We start from the raw sequence: 21,672 nt of genomic DNA on the forward strand, positions 1-21,672 counted from the left end.
CAAGTGTGTGTGATCATGACTGCACAGTGCATTATTAAACGCACCAGTATCAGAGGCAGCCGCAGCTGCATATGTGTTATGGCTAGAACGTGCGATGATCATTCCGAACAGACACAGTGTTCAAGATAACCTTGACTGTCGTAGCACTCACGGTACAGACTAAACTCACAAAGCAGCCTAGGAATGTAGCAAAACAAGCCATTCTCATGTGAAGCAAAATACTCAGCCTTCTCTAAACAATAGCTCGATTGTGTGCCGTGTGCAAAGCAGCGCAGGAAAGTTAAAATGGCGTTTAAACTTCTAATAAGCTCATGCTAACTTAACATTGTGTAAATGCAAAGCTCAGTCCCACTACAGTTGTTTACATACAAATGTATGCAACTACTTCTATTTTTTATACATCCATGTATCTTCTTAGATGTTTCACACTGTTTTGCAGCTTATCTGTTGGGTGAGATTTCTAAATTCTTGGCTTAAACTCTAAAGAATTAGGGACTTGATTTTCTTCTATAAATATAGTAGATTTTATCTACGATTAGTCTAAAGTTTGTATTCTTGAAGTCAAATGTTTTGTAAATATTACACTGTTCAACACTTCTCTCGATGCCAAATGAAAAAAGGGAATGCACACCTAAGACAATGTTCTACTAATACAGCAAGGTACCTTTATACTTTAATCCAAGAAGTCCTGCTAGGTATTAGTTTAAGAGCTCGCAAGAGCCAAAGGACCCAGAGCCTGTAAACAGGTGAATATGATTCTCCACTCTTAGGGGGAGTTGCAAGTGGTAACCTTTTCTGCTGCAGGCCTAGAGGAACATTTTCTAAATGTCCTTCATCTGCTGTGATATTTGAGGTCTTCAGTGATGCCAGTCTGCAGTGCCATGTACAAGAACACGGGCAGTGCATTCCGGGCTTACCTACTGTCTTGGCTGTATTTAAGAAAATTGTTGATGTGTTTTTGAGAATCCACTTAACTGCACCTATTTTTACCTGAGTTACTTTTATTCAGGGACAATTCAAGAATCAAGCTATGATAATCACAAGAACCTTTGAAGATCTGCAGCGGTTTCTAGAGCAGGAAAAGAAAAACATTCTGGGCAAGATGGAGAAACATCAGCTGGAAATTCTAGAGAAGATGCCTTTTAAAATGACTGTTGTGGAGAAACAGAATGCCTCCCTGAAAAGCGTGATTGAGGAGATAGAGGCCAAGTGTCAGCAACAGGATGTGCAGTTATTGAAGGTAAGAGCGGGTTAGACATCAATAGAACTAGAAGGGGAAAATTCCTGCACTAGGAACCTGATCCAGTTAGATGTGTCCACACCAGGGTGTAGAATTTCACAATGTAGAGCATGTACTTTTTGTCCTTACGAATCTGACCAGAGATAGTGGAAGTTCCCTTAATAGGATCTGTAGTCACAGAAAGGGACAGGGGATAGGAAACTAGATGCAAGTTTGGGAGCACACCATTGAGTTAATGCAGGTGAAAGACTTTTGAAATGTATAGTTCTAGAAGAGCAGTTTCAAGAGGAAAGGTGAATCTTCCTATCCCTACATCTACAAAGGAGGGATTGTCTCTACATTAAGGGGGGTAGAGAGAACTCTGATTCAAGAGGCTCAACTCGTTGACTGACCATATCAGAAGAGAAGGAGTCGGCTTACCTTTAGTGAAGGCAGTCAGTTGTGTCTGAAGCATTACATCTCAAGCTTTCATTATATATCTGTCGAAAGTAATGTAAGTTAGGTTGCATATCGTATAGATATACTATTTATCATGACCCTGTCTCCCTGAGCCCATGTTTCACTACCTAATGTTTTATAAAATCATGGAACTCTGACATGGCTTGCAATATATATTTGTTACACATTTAGATTATTCCTTATAATACATTGCTTAACATGCATAATTACTTTCCTAACAGCAAATGTTTAAATCTTTTGTATGTTTCTACTTCTTATAAATACTTTCTCGGACTGCAGGAATAAAGACTACACATAGAACAAATACTGTTAAATTAAATGTGTTAATATCCGACTTTCTTGTTGTGTACTACATCAGGGCAATAAATAATCATGCTACTAAACATGCATCCTTGTTTGCTAATCAAAGTGACTATCAATGAAACATTCAGCAGGTTGCTGAAAAGGTATGTTGTGCTTTATTTGTGTAACCAGAATTTGCAATTCTGGTCTTTGATTTGACTTTCATTTTTTCCTTTAGGGTAGGAAAATAGGCAACTGGAATAGTGTGTGACGCTGGAGTGTGCAAACTTCCTGTCATATGACAAATGATGATTGATAATATCACAAGTACACTGTAATATTGAAATTAGACTCAGATTTTCTACAAAAATACAGTGAATATAACTTTCTATAGGTATACAGACTTTCACTATATATAGCACCACATAAATGTACCCCGATGATATATTCAAGGTACCTAGATGTGGAGTTAAGAATAGTAAATCTATACTTACCTATTTTCACTTACATATTTTGTCCTTACTATTTCTGTCAGTGATCTCCATTGTTAAGTCCCCCCCCCCCCCCCGAAATTAGTGGCTGCGATTTCCTAAGCCTCAAAAAGAAAACTGGTAAGTGCCTCTCATCCCTCACAACAAGTTATACTCATTTGGGAAAGGGTGTTAGGAATCATAAAAAAGTTTCTGAAAATCTTACATCTGTGGGTGCATACAAATGCCACCCTGATCCACAAAATCAGTAAACTAACATTTAATACATTCTTTTTTCCTACAAATTATATATGAATTATTGCCAGAATTATTAATAACTCAGCAAACAAAATGAATAAAAATTGAAACCTAAAAACACTCAAATCATAGAAGCTGCCAGTATTGTATATTTTAGTTCTTCTGATAAAGACCAATAAAAGGCTGTTTGTATTTTTTTGTGCAGCTCAACAACTACTGTAAAAGCAACCTGCTGTAGGGACTGGAAAAATCCCTTCTCTGGCTTATTGATGTGAGCAACAGAATGTGTCAGAATTCAAGCCACATAATTTAAAAACAGGCCTATCTTCATAGTCTTTAAACTTCTATCATGCAGCAAAGCCTGTTCTCTCTTTATGCTGTACTAGCAGCCCGTCCCGACGTTGTCCGGGTAGGCTTTGCGAGGTGAAAGTAAGTCACCAGCATTGCGTAACCCGGACACGGCCAGCTCCTTTTTGTGTTTTAGCAATCAGCCCTTTTTGCCCACTTCCCCTCAAAGTACTTGGCCTTCTGTTGTGAGAGCCTGCGCACCTTCCCTCCCCCCCCCCCCGCAAATCCCCTGTAGTCACCAACATTGCGCAACCCGGACACGGCCAGCTCCTTTCTGTGTGTTCCCCTCAAAGTACTTGTCCTTCTGTTGTGAGAGCCTGCGCACCTTCCCCCCCCCCAATCTCCTGAGCCCAGTCACCTCATCCTCACACTATCACTGGAATACACTCACTTCCGCGCTCCTCCGCAGTGAACCGTGTGTCGGTTCACACTATCACTCGAGTACACTTACTTCCGCTCTCCTCCCTGCGCTCCTGGCCGTAGGCTGAACATTGCTTACTTTTCTTCTTTACGGCTGCACTTTCGCCGCTCCTCCCCATGGCTCCAGTGGCTCACATTGCAGTGAACGGGGTGTTGGTTGCACATCGCCGCTCCTCCCCACGGCTCCAGGAACGCCATTGCAGTGAACCAGGTGTTGATAGCGCTTTCGCCGCTCCTCCCCACGGCTCCAGGAATGCCGCCTTACTTTTATTGTTTATCCTGCACTTTCGCCGCTCCTCCCCACGGCTCCAGTGTCGCACATTGCAGTGAACCGGGTTGAATGCTATCGCGTTGTATGCACCAAACACCGCGTTATGCACCCATGACGCTGACGCTGAACGCCGCGATCAATCACTGTATGCCTACGCCTAAGGACTACTTTTCCCCTAACGTTCTATCCCCCCCAATGTGTATGGTGTGGTGATTTATAGCCTATGTCCATCTCCTGGACCTCCCCTTTCCAACGCTGTATTGGGTGTTGTGATTGGTGGTGTACTTCTGGAGTTTACCTTGCCCAAAGGTTCCCAGTTCTCTCTTTATAATAGTAGTATAAATTGAATAACTTCAAAACACAAAGTCAAATAGAGTGCATTCGTAGGACAAAAACAAAAGCATATGGTGTAAATGCAGACTGAAATCCTAATACAGGCATTGTATTCTCTACATACTTTTTGTAGTCAACAGGCAAGCCGCAACCATCACATCTTGTATTTCTTATAGTTAGGGATCTGTTTGGCAATGTGAGGCAGGTGATACTTACCTATATACCCTCCGTATTACAACACACACAAGCCCACATCCTACTACTGAACATGTACATGTGGTAGGAGATAGACCTGTAGATGACGCCAGATGATTTGAGTCAGTTAGTTGGTGGAACTGTAGAGTAGTGTTGCAAGGATTTCTGCTCATACACAAAACTGTGCACAGAGACCTAGGACATTAGTGAATTATGGTGTACCAGAAACTCACCTCATTACCTTGAAATCCCCAACCAACTAGCATCAGTGTCACATTAGCTCTTCGTCCTTTAGCAAAGTAACCAATGATTATACAACCTAGGACATGCGACTTAAGACTATCTCAGGAATGGTGGAAAGTGAGAACACTCTTTTGTTATACTCTCATACCAGTCCACAACAGGAGTAAAATAAGAGACACAGTAAGGTTAAAATATTTATTTTAACGAAGTGATCTCAAGCACAGTATTTTAGTCAACATAAGCAGACATATGATTAAAAATAATATGGTCAGCATGGTTACAACTCCATAAAATACAAAAGGAGGAATCATATTACAATGATAGTGCAAACAGGTGATATAGCACCTAGTTTTAACACCCTCCCTATATAGGAGGAACTATGTATTATAAACTATAGAAGGTCTCTTGAGCTTGTTTTGGGGGACCCCATTACCTTTCCACTCAGTAAGTGTAATTTACATCTGGATTAGCAAGGCTCTCTGCATCCCTGGAATTTTCCAAGTGTGTGAAATTATGGCAAGTGTGCTATGATAAAGGTGCCAGAATCATGCTTGGCTCGCAGCTGCCAAAATGTTGTGTCTAGAATGTGTTACACGTACATGCCGATAAACAGGCTCACATGTTATGATAACCTTGACGGCTCAGCACTCACTGTACAGACTGGGGGCACGATGTACGTCTAGAGATGTCGAAAAACAAACCTTTTTTCATGTATATACCTAAGTGAAAGCTAACTTGCAAAAACAGCTAAGAAGTGCTGTGTGCAAAAAGCAGCAAAATGTAAAATGGCGTTTAAACTTCTAATAAGCCATGCTAACATAACATGCACGCAAAAAGGGGTCCTAAACCATACTACAGTAGTACAGCTCAAACTGGTCATTGCAGTATATCAAGTTGGTAAACCAACCCTTCACCATGGGACCTCCATCCCTGTCCCACACACTGGCTATCCATCTTTTGGCCAGCAGCAGAGCCCAGACACAAACAACCGAATGCTCCGAATCAGTGCCCTGGTACAGGCACGCAGTGCCAGCTTCACAATGGTGCTATGGTGTCATCAGGCATGTTGAACAGGAGCTTTAACACATTACACCAATATTTGGCTACTGGAGGACAGCACCACGCTATATGGAGAAGTCTGTTCCAAACGTGGGACATCTGAAAGGCGTGTAGTAGGTTCTGAGCTTAACCCCTTCGATGCTCATGACAAGCTCAGCTCGACATGAGGTACAGTGGAGCTGTGCTCATGACTAGCTGAGCTCGTCGTGAACACACCTGTTTCCATTGACCTTCAGGACAAGAGAGGGATACCATCAGCAGCGATGGTGTTAATATTAAATATTGGTGTGTGGTATGTCTGATGGAGGAACTTCAAATGTAGGATGTGTAGGCGACCTTCAGGGGACTGGTTACCACAGTAGAGCCAGTCTTTTTCAGAGAGTTTGTCAAGCCATATCTGTCACCCAGTTGGCTTTTGTCCTGTGGATCACTAATGCAGCCACTGATTGCTTTGATTAATATAATCTAGAGACCAAAAGTGGGTGGGTTGTGTGTGTGTGCCATCAGTATTGGTGTGTTTGTGATTCTGAAGTAGGGCTTTTATCCCTCATTTGTTGGTTCTTGTCCAAGATCTCTCTCAGGTTTTTTCACTTCAAAAGTGCCTTCATTGAACAGCCTTACTAATTTCCCTCCTTTAATGACCCTACTTGTCACCTTTATATGTAAGCAAAGTGCCCAAAGCTATTAGGTCCATTAAAGCAGGCTCTCCTCTAGACAGGTGTCTTCCAGCTCAGGAAAGTTGCTCCGACAAGACCTCCCGCTATCTGTCATGGTCTGCAAAGTTTTAACCATAGCCATCATACCATGCACCTTTTTAAATATGCTATTGTAATCCCTCTCTGTAATGATCCGAAGTAAAATGATAGCAAGGAAGCCTACATTATAGTTTTGTGTGAAACAAAGATCAGCTAGGAGAGAAGCCTTCATTAAACTTCTACTTTCATTCCTATGATATAGAAATAAAAATAAGCCTTCTTTGCCTTGGATATATAGAAAAGATAAAAAGCTCAGCCCAGGCAGAATTTGGGATATGTTATGTGTATTTATATTCACGCTAATCACCCATGAGGCCATCCAGGCACTTTGCATGTGAAAACAGCATCTGCCTCCTTGGAGTGACTATTTGAAAAGCCAGGTCTTCAGCTTCACTTGGAACCCAAGAAGTGAAGAAGAGGCCCTGATGTGGTGTGGGAGGTCGGTGCATTCCTTGACTAGGGGATACCAGACCAAAATGTAATTGTAGGAGACAGGCTTCAAGCTCTGTTTTGTAGATCGGCATTGAGATACATGGTGGCGTACACAGGGCTTTAAGTGGGATGAAAAACTGCTGGGGGGTCTCTCAAAGGGACGTGGTCAATGTAATTAAGGCCGTGGCTTAATAACACATAAACTAAAAATCTGTGCTTAGGTGTGCCGCCGGACTTGCATTTTGCTGTTTCTGTCATTGCATCCAGATACAAGTAACATCATACCTACAACAAGGCAGGACTATTGGCTTGTTAATGGTTGTTAGTTGCATAAGATAAATAAGCAGCAACTATGGCTTGTTGTATATAATACGGAAAAAGCTGCCACTTAAAGCCCTGCAGACACCACAATGATGTTGCTGCTCCTGAGTTTCAAAAAGAGAAGGGAAATTCATTGAGAAAATAACTCGTTCAAGGATTTCCCTTCTCCTACAATGCTCACCTAGCATGACGTCATGCCATAACTTCTCCACTAGTGAGAAGTGAGCAGTGTGAGCACGTGCACATTGATGTGCCTGCTGTCACTCGCCTTGGCGAGATCTATTGTTGTTCGTTTTGTGTCGGGCTTCTTTGGAAGTGGGGTTTTTTGTCCGCCCTGTCTCTCTTAGGCCCCGCCCACCCTGACTGGAGATGTAGCTCGTGCACGGCGTCCCTTTTGCTCACGCACGGCGTCTCTTCCAGACACGCGTGTTTATATTTGCATTGCGCTTTCACTGAAACTGAAAGCACGATGCAAATATAAACAAGCAGCTATCGTTGGCATAATGGCGACAGAGGCAGCATCATGGCCGTGCGGCGGCAGCATGATCAGAGGCACCGCATGATGATTGGGCCATGTGGGGAGACTGCATGCAGTGCTGCACAGCTGTGCGCCCGCCGGACTCCATGTGGGCACAATGGCTGAGCAAGTCGCTCGCACCACCACCACGGCGGTATTGATGTTGTAGACCCGACCCCATCGGCGCCAGCGGCAGGCTGCTGAATGTGAACCAAGCCAGCCCGGCCGTCAGAGTGGTTCAGCAGCAGACTCTTGTCATCAGAGTCCTGTGAGGCAGATGTGTGCCAGAATCATGCTGTGTTGGTTGCCGCTGTAGTCTGCTCCAGTCCTAGCGGGCCAGCCACCATAGGGCCCACCTGTAAACGAGGTGCGGCTTGCCTTGCAGAAGTAAGTGCCTGAACTGACAGTAATCATCTCCTAATTGCACTGACTTGCTATGCTCAAAATTTACTTTTTCGGCTGACGCGCGGCCATGAGATCAATCAGAACTTGTGTCCTCCAGGGCCCTCTCACTTGGATACTGCATTGCTCTGCAGTCTATCCGACTCCTGTGACTGCCCTCTAGTGAAGCTCCTGTTAGGTGACCACTTAATATGGGCCGATCTCCTCTATCCACCCGTGGCCTGCCTAAAATGTCAGCTGCAGTACCAAGTTCTGGAATACTCCAGGGCTTATCTTCACAGCTACATAAAACAAGCATTTACAGTGCAGTAGGTCTCGCTACTGACATTGCAAATAACAATGCCTTTTCTTTTTATTTATTTTTAAAAACATAAATAAAAGGCATTGTTATTTACAATGCCAATAGCTTAAACTCGCGTAACTGCGAAACCTATTGCATTGCAAATGCTTGTTCTATTGTAGCTTGTGTTGCGACCCTCTTCCAAGCCTCTGGACAAGTCGCAATGGAAAAAGGACAGCGTGTGTATTGTAATTGGGCTGTCGGGACCGCTGACTGCTTATCAGACGGTATTGAGCTTGGAACGATGGCAGTTGGACGCTCGTCCCACCGCCATCGTAAATGAAATTTCAAATATAGATTAGCAAATTTCAAAAGAGTTTGCAACTTTAAAGACATAAAAGTACATCATTCTACTGGTAAAGCTGAGATTTTCTGTTTTAGTACACTCTATTATCTCTTTTTGCTCCACAATGTATTTTGTCCATACTGATAATCTCCCCCTCTCTCTCACTGTCTGTTTTTTCTCTCTCTAAATTTACACCATATTTTGCTGCTATGGAACAAGGCACAATTACAGTAAAAAAACAGTCAAACCTTTTTTTTTTCTTTAACCCAGGTTGCACAACAACTTGTGGGCAAGCGTGTTTGGATGTACATGAGCCAGCTGCTTTACACACAGACACATTCGTATTTTATTAGTAAGAGCTCCCTGCTGCAGGGTCACAGGAAGAGCTAGACTGGGGTTGGTTACTCTTTTTTTATTAGTCCTATTGGTGTGTTTCAAGTAAAAAAAAGCACTATAATTCTGTTGATCATGTCAAAGCGCTTTTTTCAACTATAATACATGCTGCACAACAGCTAAAGTTGCTGTGGAACATTTCTATAAAACATTGTCAAAACCAATAGATTTTACAGAGGCCAAAAATAAGTCATAGCACTTTTACTTAGTTTCTTTCACTTATATTGCACAACTCCTTACCAAGCTAAATCTTACACAAAAAAGGTATTAATAATCACATAGGCACAACCTGTTGGCTTTGCCAATGCTTGTTGTGATTTGGTGTAAATCTGTTCAGTAGTTTTACGAGATATCAAGGTTCAAAATCTATGGATATTCCATCCCGCAGAGGATTTTCGGCCGTTACCGACCGGTAATAGACTTTTCCAATGTAGGAGGCTTTTTTACCGATTCTGTAAATAACGAATCAGTATTTACCGATTCGGTATTTATCGAATCATCATTTACCGATTCGATATTTACCGAATCGGTAAATGAGATCTAGGAAGCACTGTAAACAGTGCTTCTGGGCTTTAAGAATTCGTTATTTACCACCAACTATTAGTTGGTGGTAAATAAGGAATTCCTATGTAAATGCAAATATGTGCATTTACACCTGTGCCATGTGATAAACATACATGGCCGTAGGGCATATATGTATGCCACATGTGCACACCAGCACTATTGAGGGGTGCAACAGGGTGTCAATGTGACACCCGGCCACCCTTGACTATTTCCCTATTTTACCGAATCGGTATTTACCGATTCGGTAATTGACATTCATTCCTATGGGCCTTCCTATGGGAATCTTAACGATTCGGTAATTTTTACCGAATAATTACCTACATAGGATTTACCGATTCTAAAATACCAAATCGGTAAAATTTGGTATTTTAGAATCGGTAAAACCTATTTACCTACATCTAGCCCTCAGTCTCTTATACCAAGGCCTGGTGGGGTAGTCCCAGAGGAACATCCCCTGGGGCCCAAAAAATGTTAACGCAGATCCCTTTTGATAAATTAGGCCCTGGTGGTCTGCACAATGTATTTTATGAGGGAGTGGGCATGCAGCTCCCCCTCACAGTCATTTTCAGGCGCAAACCCTATTCTCTAGGGTCAGTATAGTTATTTATTTATGGGGAATGGGATGTGTGGTCCTGGTCCCCTAGCCTTTGTAAGGACACGGCGACCCAATCCCCTGGGGCTAAACATTCTATTTGGGGATGGGTCGTGCGGACCAATGCCTTGGGCCTCTTTCCTCACCCCTCCCCCCCAATGATAGAATGATAGACCACATTGTGGGTGTCTCTTGTGAGCACCTGGGCACCAACAAAATAGATGGCTCCTGCTGGCACCCACAATAAGTGCTGACTGGAGAGCCGGCAGGGGTCGTATGGGGCTTCAGGCTCCGCCCTTGGCTCCTAAGTAGATGGGCAGTTATATATGCTCCCCGTGGGAGGTCACTGTCAAATAATAGCTGGCTCCTACCGGCAGCCACTGTGTGTGCTGGCTAGGAAGTGCAGGGGGCCGCGGCCTCCGCTGCCCCAAAGTTAATATAAACTTCGGGTTCCCCAATTGGGACTGAGACACACAAAAAATAAATAAAAAACCTTATTAAAAGAATAAAGAATGAGCAGCAGGAGCCACTCATGTATTATTCACTGCTCCAAGCAAAGTGCCCTTAAGGGCATTTTAGTTATATTTTGGCTTCCTGGTGGTGCTCCTCGCAGGGGCTGGGAACTTCCAACCATTTTTTTAATGTTGTGGAGAGCTGCAGGGAGCACTGCAGCCCCCCTAGCAATATTTAAAAAACACAGTAAGTCTCCTGGGACATTGAATCCATGATCCCAAGACAGCTTACCATATTTTTAAAGCAGTCTGAGCTGGAGCTGCATGCTCTTCAGTTGGAGTGCAAAGACCACTTGTGGTTGGTTCTGTCACTGTGCAGGGGCCCTGCTGCATTGGTTCTGTGGCTGCCCTTTTTTCCCTGAAAAATGTTTAAAAGACTCGAAGACATGTTCAATGTTTTTTTAAAGATGTCTTTTAATGAAAAACTTGTATTGAAAATCCCTCACAAATCCTAAAATTCACTTCTAGAAATACCACTGCGGATTACATTCAAGTTCATGTGTCTCGTACATCAAGCTCTATATATGGACAAACAGACACTTCCGTCATCTCGCTTAACCTAATAACAGCCATGAGATTTTCTAAGGTCAACAGATCAATACCTTCTCCCATCCCAAAGATCAAGCTTTCTTCTGGTAGTGGTAGGGCTTTCTAAGTAGCGACAGCAGCACATTGAAGTTTACTTCTCTTAGTGAAGCCCCATCTAAAAACGGGTGCAAGGAGTGTTCATTGGTGATGAACTAACCCAAGGCTTGCCTTTTTCTTGTGACTGAATCAGCTTAATAAGCTCTTAAAGGCATCCTACTGCAGGTGCATTTTCGTCCTGCAAACAATGGCATTTTCAAAGCGAAGTGATATTAATCAAAGAGTAGAATGAATGATGTCTCCGGAGTAGCAGGTAGTATTTCTAATAATAAAAACGGATTCACAAAAACAGATCACCATCAGAAATCACCAGTGCCTGACAAGGGTGGAACTCCAGGAAGCCTGTCAATTATACATGTTTAGGTCTATCTAACAGACAACTTTTGCTGGGTGTTGCATATTTTCCCCCATTGACTTGAATTTAAATGAGGGCAATTTCAGTGGGAGAACGCTAAATCGAAGCCATTTTTAGTTTTTGGTTTTAAAAATTGTGAGTCTCCCGTCTGAATAACGTATGTTGACATGTATGGCGCTGGTGAACAGACCTATTGTATTCAGTGCATGTTTAGAGTCCACTTTAGGTCCTGATTCAGTGGCCTTCCTGTCCATCTCAGTACCTGCTCCATATTCAATGGCTAGCCTCGTTATTCTTGTGTGTCCCCCATAAGAGCATTCCGGTCTCACTGTGTTGTGACTTTATACTTCTGATGTCATGCACTGCACTCTCCTCCAGTGCCCACCCAGCCTCTGATTACACCCCCATCCAGTTGATATGGGCGGAGGCCATCTTTGAATGGTTTTGAAACCATTTTAATATTCCTTATTTTTACGACCAGTTGAATTTATAGTTATTGTAGTTGTTACAAATGTTGCTGGGAGCCGAAGTATCATGTATTCAATTCGACTAATCGCAATGGAGAGGTTGGTACAAAATACTTTTCTGCAAGGGACATCTACCATCCTCAAGGCCCATCAACTTAATGCGTGCAAAGATTATAAAGCACTGAAACAGATGAGGAATCAAATATCTTTACTGACCGATCTCAAAAGGGGAGCATGGAAAGTGGATACCCATGAGAGGTAGAGGTCTCACGTTTTCCAGATACATCAATGAGTAGCCATCTGGTGCATGTTTTTGCTTTGAATTCTGGGACTTTTGGTCTAGATAATCCATTTAGAAATTCAGGACGGTAAGTTCCATTCTACAAAACTAAAATCTGAAGTAGAAGAGCTGCTCTATTGCATTTATGACTGAATTGCAATGAAACAACTATATGTAGACCAGCCCAGCGTACAACTCAACAGGCTTGGAATGAGTTCTGCAAAGCATGCGTTTACGGAGTGTAGTAAGAGCCTGCCTACACTGAGAAGTGCCTACAGGACGGAGTAAGAAGAGAAAAACATTATTTTTAAAAAGATCGTTAAAGTCACAAGAAACATATTTTCCTTCAGTGATTTAGTGCTTCAGGTCATGTTTTAATATCTGCAATATTATGGTCCTTAAAGTCATCATTAAACCTCTTTATAATCTCCATTTGCATTATTGTCATGTTAATTGTTACAAATGCTGTTTACATTGAATTAATGAGTACCTTAACTATAATATGCAACTGGAAATATAAACTAAAAACATTGACAAAACTCTCTGGTATAAACCGGACCTCTTGGTTTTGCCAATACTTGTTTAGTTTCAGTGCAGTTCACACATCCGCCCACCGTTCTTCTAGCTATCGCTGGGGTAGAGTTCACAATTGTGTTTCACCGTGCCCGTTGTATAGTGTTATATACCGAAGCCGTGTGGCAGAGAGGCCAAATTACCTCCCCGGCACAAATAAGGGGCCACGGTCTGCCCTCTAATCACAGGTCAGAGTATTCGCCGCCTTTAGATCAATGCTTACTAATTATGTGGCACAGACGCATCTATATTCCTGTAATGATGACCTGCAAAAGTAATAGTTATAAATAGTTTAATGATAAAATATTTTCTCTGTCTCCTTCTCTCCCTCTCTCTAGGATGCCCGGGGCCTACTGAACAGGTATGGTTCTCTTCTCAGGTAATGTCTCCTATAATGAAAACTGTGACGCTAAACCGACCTTGACTTCTGAAACTAAAATCTTGTGTGTGTGTTAAATGCACATCGTTCAAGATGACACACTAAAAGCTATCTATGTAAGGAATTCAGACTAATCCATGTGCACATCTATTATGTGACGAACAAGTGTGCACTAATGGCACTGCCTGTACAATTTCAGGGACGGGTGAACAGAAGAACAGATTAAATAATACCTGACTTGCAGAAGGGTGAGACGATTCTGCTCTATGCGGTGAAGCTGGTGTAGTGTGTTGGAGGTGAACAGACACTCACCTGCTTCACAGATTCAATAGGGTCAACCAGATTCAGATTGCGTTGTTTCCGCAAGTGAGTGCAGTTCCACTGGTGGTCGTAGCTTAGAGGCTTTCACCCCATACTAGTGCACAGCCATGGGCACCAACTCACTCGCCTGTGTCCACCTATGAATGTCTGCATGAGTTTGCAGGTCTGTCCCCATTGTACAGGGCTAGATACATTTTCATGGGTGCAGCCACATCAGATCAAGAGAAGAAACACTGACAGTTGTAAGCAAGGCAACCTTAGTAGGACCTATTACCAAACACCTACCCAGAAACATGTCACAGCTCTAAATAGAGCTCCTCACAAGAGGAGGTTTATAATGTTTGCAGCATGGGTTTGTCTCAATGACCATGCGCATGTTAAAGGATATCCCCCCCCCCCCAAATTCCCTAGTAGTTCCTACCACCCGCAAGCAGGTCTCTGCCCTGGTTAGGGACAACGCCCCTCCACCTGATTAAGGGAGGACAGGCTTAGGGGGGTTACCCACTGGCATTTGACCAACACTGCTGACATCCTTTGCTAATAAAGGGCAGTGGGTGAAGATGCAAGTAATAGGCAAGCATCTTCCTGAGGCCTTCAAAAAGATTGGGAAGGAAATAGTGGCAGAGGGAAAGCCTATCTCCAGTGCCACCATCCGTTGTGCCCTTGATGCTGTGGACACAGCCTCCCGGCATACTTAGGTACCATGTCTGGCTCTGTATTTAGGGGATCAAGTTGCAGGTTCAGCAAAATCTCAACCTCACACTCAATGGGTAAGTAACCACAGTTGATCAAATGGGAGGAAGCTTGAGCCTCAGTAGTGGTAAAAATAAAAAAATGCCTCAAATAGACCGACAATACTGCTTTTATTTTTAATTAAAGGCACTCTTTTTAAGTCATTAGCTTTTTATGAATTGTATTTTAATCATGTTTACCAGTGAGAAAACCTGAGGATGAATTTCGAATCACTTGTTAAATTATGGAAACTTAAGAAAAATTGTGACAATTGTTATTATTCCGATTTCATCTGCAATTAATGGACTTTGACAGACTTCATTGTCTAAATAAAGTATTTTTTTTTAATTGGATTGCCAAATCCACAGATGCCCTTCACACTCCATCTGCTATAGGTTCCCTTCACAGATTACAGTACAGGCCAGGATTTAAGGCCACCGTTCCAGATGAGCCACAATCCTATCAAACACAGCAATAGCCTTTTCAGTGAGCCAATTAAGGGCTTGACAAAGCCGCAGCAACAGGAGCAGGTAAAGAGGCCTCCACCTTCAACCAATGACCTGCCCTGCATCCCACCCTTCCAGAGATCACACCTTTTGGTGGGAGACTGAAGAATCTCCTTCCTTGCTGGCAGGAAATCTTCTGCAGTCATCAGACATGACTACTACATAGAACTTGTTAAAACCCCTCCCAACATTCAACTCCGGGCTCATTTCCTCAGCAGAGAACATCTTTACCTTGTTCAGGAAGAGGTACCGGACCTTCTCCTCAAAGGGGCAATGGAGTGTCTCACATTACTGGGGCAAGGGCGTGTACTTTTTCTCCTTCCACATTCCCAAGAAGGACGCTCCCTCAAACCTATCCTGGATCTCAGATCTCTAAACAAGTACATTGTGTTGGAACATTTCTAATGTAAGGTAAGGACGCCTCCCCCGCTGTACTACTTGAGCCTTGGGAGGATGACTCCTGGGGGAAAGACACAGATGACTCGGACACGCTTAACAAATGCCGTGCCCATACTAGCCCTCAAAGTTTCAGCGAGCTCTTACTCATTGTGATTGAGACCGGGGCCAGTGCCTGACTCCAAGGTAGCGCCCGTTGTGACTGTATAGGGGTTTTTCCAGGTAGCGCATTTTAAGAGTTAATGGTAGCAGTGGGGCATTACCGAGATTCCACCTGACAGTTAGATCTGACCCAGGGACCTTGTTGAAGCCAATATTTTCTTTGCTGAGCCTTCCCTGGGTAGTGCCTGACCTCATGATGGCGACTGGCACCAATCCTGATCAACACCGCGGGGGTCCCCTGAGGCACCGGGCTCACCCAAACAGCTGTTGTGGCTTTATATCTGGACCCCCTTACATTGGTGCTCTATTCTGTTGCCATTTCAATGACATGGTGTCTCCTATAGGATCTGGCCATGACAACGCCTGACTCCAAGATGATGCCCACCTTCGGACTCCGTACTGACCCCAGTTTTTCTCCGGCTCGGAGGCAGCTTCCTCTCCCAGACACCGAGCCTCCTGCTGATTACGCCTTTATAACCACAGAAAGAATATCCCCTTTCCCACCTGGATTCTGATCGGACTGTGATTTCTCATCTCTCCTATTCCCTTGTTTGATTTTGACTTTCCTAGTCTATACCTGACCTTCTCCTGACAGTGGAGCCCGAGCATTATGGCAGTTGCCCGGTAGAGCTGGCTTGACAGCTATAGAGATCTCCCTGGTTTATTCCCTCGGCCGTCACCTACCCAGCCGGACATTGGACACAATTTCTCCCCATTGCCCTGTTTTTGTCTCCTCCCCCCTCATCCCTCTGACGTATTACCGCAACATTGCTTTTTTTATCCCATGATGACTATGCTTCTGTAACATGTAACTTGTAACCTGTAACTCATGATCCTCATGTAAAGTGCTCTGATACCCCCAGGTCTAGCAGTCTCTCCATCGTATTCTGCCTCCTACCCCTTTACTCCACCCCCTTTCTCCTTTACGCTCAATGTATCCCTTTTTGCTCTTTAATTGTTTTCCCGTTGAGACCTAGCTGTTTAGCTGATGCCCTGTGGAGCTACCTGATAGCTATAGATTAGAAGGGCTGTGGACTTCCACCTTGGCCGTCAACTACCCAGCCGGACTTTGGGCATATTGTCTCCCTCCTACCCCTTTACCCCACCCCCATACCCTCAAAGCTCCAGTTATTTTGTCTTCCACGCTCTTGAAATGTTTTTCTAGTAACTGATGTAATTTGTTATTGATGTAATCTTGTAATTTTGTGGAACCTTATGTAAAGCGCTCTTGATACCTGTGGGTCTAGCCAGTGCTATATAAAACTCGCATAAATAAATATAAATAAATACATGATTACCCTTCACAACATCATTCCATGCTACAGCAAGACAACTACATGATGTTGTCAGACTTCAGGAGGACCTATTTTCACATACCCATCACCACTGCCAACAGTACTACCACTGCATCATGGTAAGTGGTCAGCACTACCAATTAATAAAATACTGCCTTTCCAGATGACCACTGCAGAAACAGTGTTCACAAAGTGCCTTATGCTGGTAGCCGCCTATTGAAGGAGGGGCAGGACACGTGTCCCCCTACCTCAATGATTGGCTCATCAAGAGCACAGTAAAGGCAGTCATGCATAGACCACACTTAAGCTGCAATTTCCCTGCTGCACAGCCTGGGTTTCATTATAAATGCCACCTAATCCCACCTTCAAACCCTTCAGGTACAGGCCTTTCTGGGGTTCACATTAAACATTGTTACAGGTAAGGTGTACCCAAATGCACAGAGGGTATTAGCAATTCAGCAGCTGTTACCTCTTTTTCAGCCAGATCATCTCCTCTCGGTCATAATTTTAATGCACATCCTAGGGATGATGGCAAGGCTACTCACCCAACTTTTATCATTATTATTATAATATTAATTTGTATGGCGCAACAAATCATCCCCTGGGGGATCTCTCGGCGCCTGAGGAGAGGACACCGAATGAGCAGTATAATCTTAAAACAGCCAGATCTTAAGCATTTTCTTGAATGGAGAAAGGTTGGAACAGGCACGGATCTCCTCAGGAAGACTGTTCCAGTGGCTGGGGGCTAGATGAAACAAGAATTTACAATGCAATGGTTTCGCCTTTGGAAAAGTTAGAGCTATTGGCATTGTAAATGACAAATTTTGTATTTATGTGTTGGTTCTGAAAACAGATAAATAAATGGCATTGTCATTTACATTGCCATCAGCTTAATCTCTCGCAAATGTGAGACCTATTGTACCCTACGGACGAGCTCAGCAGACAGCAATTACTACCACACACACACACCCAGAGCCACACACACACACACACCCAGAGCCAGCCACACACACCCAGAGCCACACACACACACCCAGAGCCACACACACACACCCACTCAGAGCCACACACACACAGAGCCACACACACACACACACCCAGAGCCACACACACACACACACCCAGAGCCACACACACACACACCCAGAGCCACACACACACACCCAGAGCCACACACACACACCCAGAGCCACACACACCCAGAGCCACACACACACACAGAGCCACACACACACACAGAGCCACACACACACACAGAGCCACACACACACACACCCACCCAGAGCCACACACACACACCCAGAGCCACACACACACCCAGACAGCACCATACATACATCTTAAAAGTACACAATCCGTTGTGTGTCGGGGTCGATGCCCCGCACACCGCCCTACTCTACACACGCTAACGTGCTGCATCAATGCCCACAGAAGAGTGCCACAGCCCAGCCACCGCCCTGCATCTCTGGCACTGCACAGATAAACAACTGTCGATATATGTGATACCAATGCAGCAAACCCAGCTGCTGTATCATTAGAGACAGGCACTCATCCTTTTATCGTCGTCCTGCTATTATATTGCTTCCTATAAATGACTTTGATGTGCCAATGCCGTTCCCACATTTCACGTCTCTACCAGGACAGGTCCCACCAACAGGGTCTATACCCCAAAAGCTTTACTGTCATCTTTCTGATATCAACAAAATGGGTGCCAAACAGAAGGTGGGAAGAGAGCATCTCCACGCCCGTCGAGGGACGTCATCCCCCAAGGTAGATTGCTTTCAGCATTTGTTCATGCCCAACCACATAACACAATTCAGCTCCGTCCGGCTGTGCAAACAGTTTTAATTTTTCTTGTATAGGGAGGACAGAACTGAACTCCAAAAATAAAACATTAGCAGAGCACAGAAGAGGATAAAGAAATATCGGAGACTTATTTCAAAGAACAGCAGTGCCACAAACAGGTATGAAATACCAGCACCGCCCGGTAGTTAGGAGAGATCACCCCACAATTACCATCACACTAATATACACAACTATCTTACAGAATACCCTGAGACGTAGACAAAGTAAGAAGGCTGTTGAACCCCTTGGATCCGGCTACACGCAAAGTTACAGGTACATAATTGCTGACAGACAGAGGCCAAGTGAAGCGTAATGGGATAGAACAGAATCACTAAAGTGTTGTTTTCTCTCGGTTGCACACTTTCCAGATAGAGAAAGAATAGAAGTGACAAAGCCCTGATGAGACCCCGTGTATTGAGTTTACGGGTTCGAAACGGGTCGGCATGAAGAAGGCTATAAAAGTGCACAGGATTGATTGCGATATTTGATTTATTGATTTGTATCTACTAGCCTTCTTGCAGACTCCTTTTGTCCTTCAATGACTCTTTAAAAATTCTCATTTCATGATACAGGCATTTTGGAAAATAATGTGCAAAATGTTGTTTGTTTTTTCCATTTTTGTTTAGATTTAATGTTCTTACAGTTAATGTGTTGTCATTCATGAGCTGTATATTTTTTGATATATTTTTTGATTAAGTGTTATATGTTACGTGTGTTTCTCATACATGTAAAAGAAACTGATTTTTGTATTTGAATGAAGAAAAAGTTAATGGTGAAATTAAATAAACCTACATAATCAGAAGTAACCCTGATTTATGTGCTTGTATTAACAAGCAACAAAGAAGTGTGAGAGGGGCAAATTGTATGTTAATCTAAACAGAAGGTGGGTGGCATTAATCTATGTAAGCATTTGGAGACTAGTCAGCCTGCACTATGAGTCATTGTGCCCTCCAGCAGCTTATTAATTCCTGTTTCAAGTCCTCTCTCAACCACGAGGGCCCTAATGCTCATAACACCAAGACACTACCGTGCTCACATTTGGGCTCAATTGGTGGTAAAAGCTCCGAGTGTCACAATCTTTTTTTTTTTTGGGGGAAAACCTTTATTGTTACTTCAAACGAGTACAAGTATGGGCCTACAACCACCAGGGCCGGCCGCTAATCAGTTGTCAGCACTGCAAGTCAGTTATGACACAACTCGGCAGCCCGTGAATCGGAGGTACCATAAATTCAATTAAAAACTGGTTATCGAGCTTATCAACTCAATTACAGGATTCAAAAGGCTCCATTTTATAATATAAAAATGAAAGGATCAGGTGCCATACAATAACACAGAGTCACACCTAGGGCGGGCAAAATAGTAAGACATCCACAGTTAAAACAATCGCAGTTAGAACAATGGCGCTAAAGCGTATGAATCAGGACAAACAAGCATACAGTCACAGTTCGCACCAGTTAAGCGCCTGCCCATTGATACTGATAATACTGTAGGCAATGTAGGCACAAATAAAGAAAAAAAAAATCAATAATAGACACAAGAATGAACCCACAATGCTGATCCGAAAAATGAAGAAACAAAAGAAAAGGCAAAACGAAAGAGAAAAAAGGCCATAGAAACAAAGAAAGGCAAAACAAAAAATCCCCTCCCCCAACCCCCCATCCTGCACCCCTGCAGATGACTACGGCCTACCCCCCCTAGCAGCGTGCCTGTCGCCCCAAATAACTGAAACCCGAAATATAGAGAGAACGAAGAGACATAAAGCATAACTAAACCCCGACACTAAAAGTAGAAGTAGAAAAGGAGGAGGGCATTGTCGTACACATTCCGGGTCCCCCCCAACCCCCCGTCCCAACAAGGAATCCCCCCACAAAGCAAATGCAATCGAGCAAAACACAATAGAAGATTACACTGGAGGAAACCATAAACCCCGCCCGGTCTCCGTTAACCTAATAAAGCAAGTCCCGTTTACCGATTAAACCACAATAGTAGGCCCATAACAACAGTCTCAGCCTTTACCCCGTCGATCAAACTTGTTGACTGCCTCTGGTAAGTAGAACTCCATCCACAAGTTGTCAAAATACAGATAGAAGTTGCCGAAATATAGTCTGCTAGATGGAGAAAAATTGGCAAACCCCAATATACATGGCCGGTTCCAACGATACCCCTCCCCGACTCCAAGGCCCGACACTGGTTCCACCGCCATCTTGATAAACCAGCTGGGAAGGGGGTGCGACGGAATCCGACGCAGTTCACAGTCTCGACCAAAAGTTACCAGAATGGGAACAACAGTTAAATGATCCACTGGTAGTGAAAACAAGAATTCCAACCATACAGTCGGTACGCAGATCGCAGCGTGGTCGATCAGCTCCACTTCTGTAGGGGCAGGCACATCTCCATGCACAGGGTCTGAATGCACCGCTGGGGTGTCCATCGGGAGTAGAGCTGGCACTCTAGTCCCGTACGATGAATCAGGGTCCGGTCCCGATTGCCCAATTCCGCTAGCTGCCGACATCAGTTTACGGACCCGAGCCTCCATAGTCACTTGAAGTGCCTCGAGGGCTGCCAGCATGGACCGCAGTGACGGGCCACATTCAGCCCGCTCTGCCAGGTCTCTCACGATATCAGGCATAGTGACCCCCTCGGAGAGCCCGCCCTCCCCTGGGGAAGATTAGACAGAGTAGGAATGAACAGTGAGGGACAGATCGTTAACGTGCGCTCTTGCGCACCGAGTTCCCAACCCAAAGGTACCGGCGGGGTGAACACCAGGCCTCCGGGTCAGGGACCTCCGCCACACTGCCAGGGCGTCACACGTCCCCTCACCTTCAATATGAGACCAGGCAATAGATCGGCAGAAAAGCAGTCCGAAAGATGTCGGAAGTTCCACGGACCGGACCCTGCCGCCCTCACCAGTCCGCTGTTGTTCGACTGGGACCCGGCAGGACCAGCACTCAAGACCCCAGCATCCAGGCAGGGTTAGGCTTCAAGTCAAACCTCGAAATTACTCCACTCCACAATGTCAGAAAA

General features: G+C 44.1%; 1 protein-coding gene across 3 annotated transcripts in view; it reads left to right on the top strand.

The window, feature by feature from the left end:
- The window catches only part of LOC147717652 (E3 ubiquitin-protein ligase TRIM39-like), a 213,715-nt gene that overhangs the window by 139,764 nt on the left and 52,279 nt on the right, over nucleotides 1-21,672 (top strand). For 2 of the 3 annotated variants that reach the window (XM_086924441.1, XM_086924443.1), the window contains exons 3-4: nucleotides 1,010-1,240; nucleotides 13,351-13,373. In XM_086924441.1, coding sequence (XP_086780567.1) covers nucleotides 1,010-1,240; nucleotides 13,351-13,373 — 254 coding nt within the window. The remainder of the gene's footprint in view (nucleotides 1-1,009; nucleotides 1,241-13,350; nucleotides 13,374-21,672) is intronic. The other variant, XM_086924442.1, reaches the window with a different exon arrangement.

The sequence above is a fragment of the Lissotriton vulgaris genome, chromosome 5, assembly GCF_964263255.1.
Source record: "Lissotriton vulgaris chromosome 5, aLisVul1.2, whole genome shotgun sequence".
In the NCBI taxonomy this organism is placed as follows: Eukaryota; Metazoa; Chordata; class Amphibia; order Caudata; family Salamandridae; genus Lissotriton; species Lissotriton vulgaris.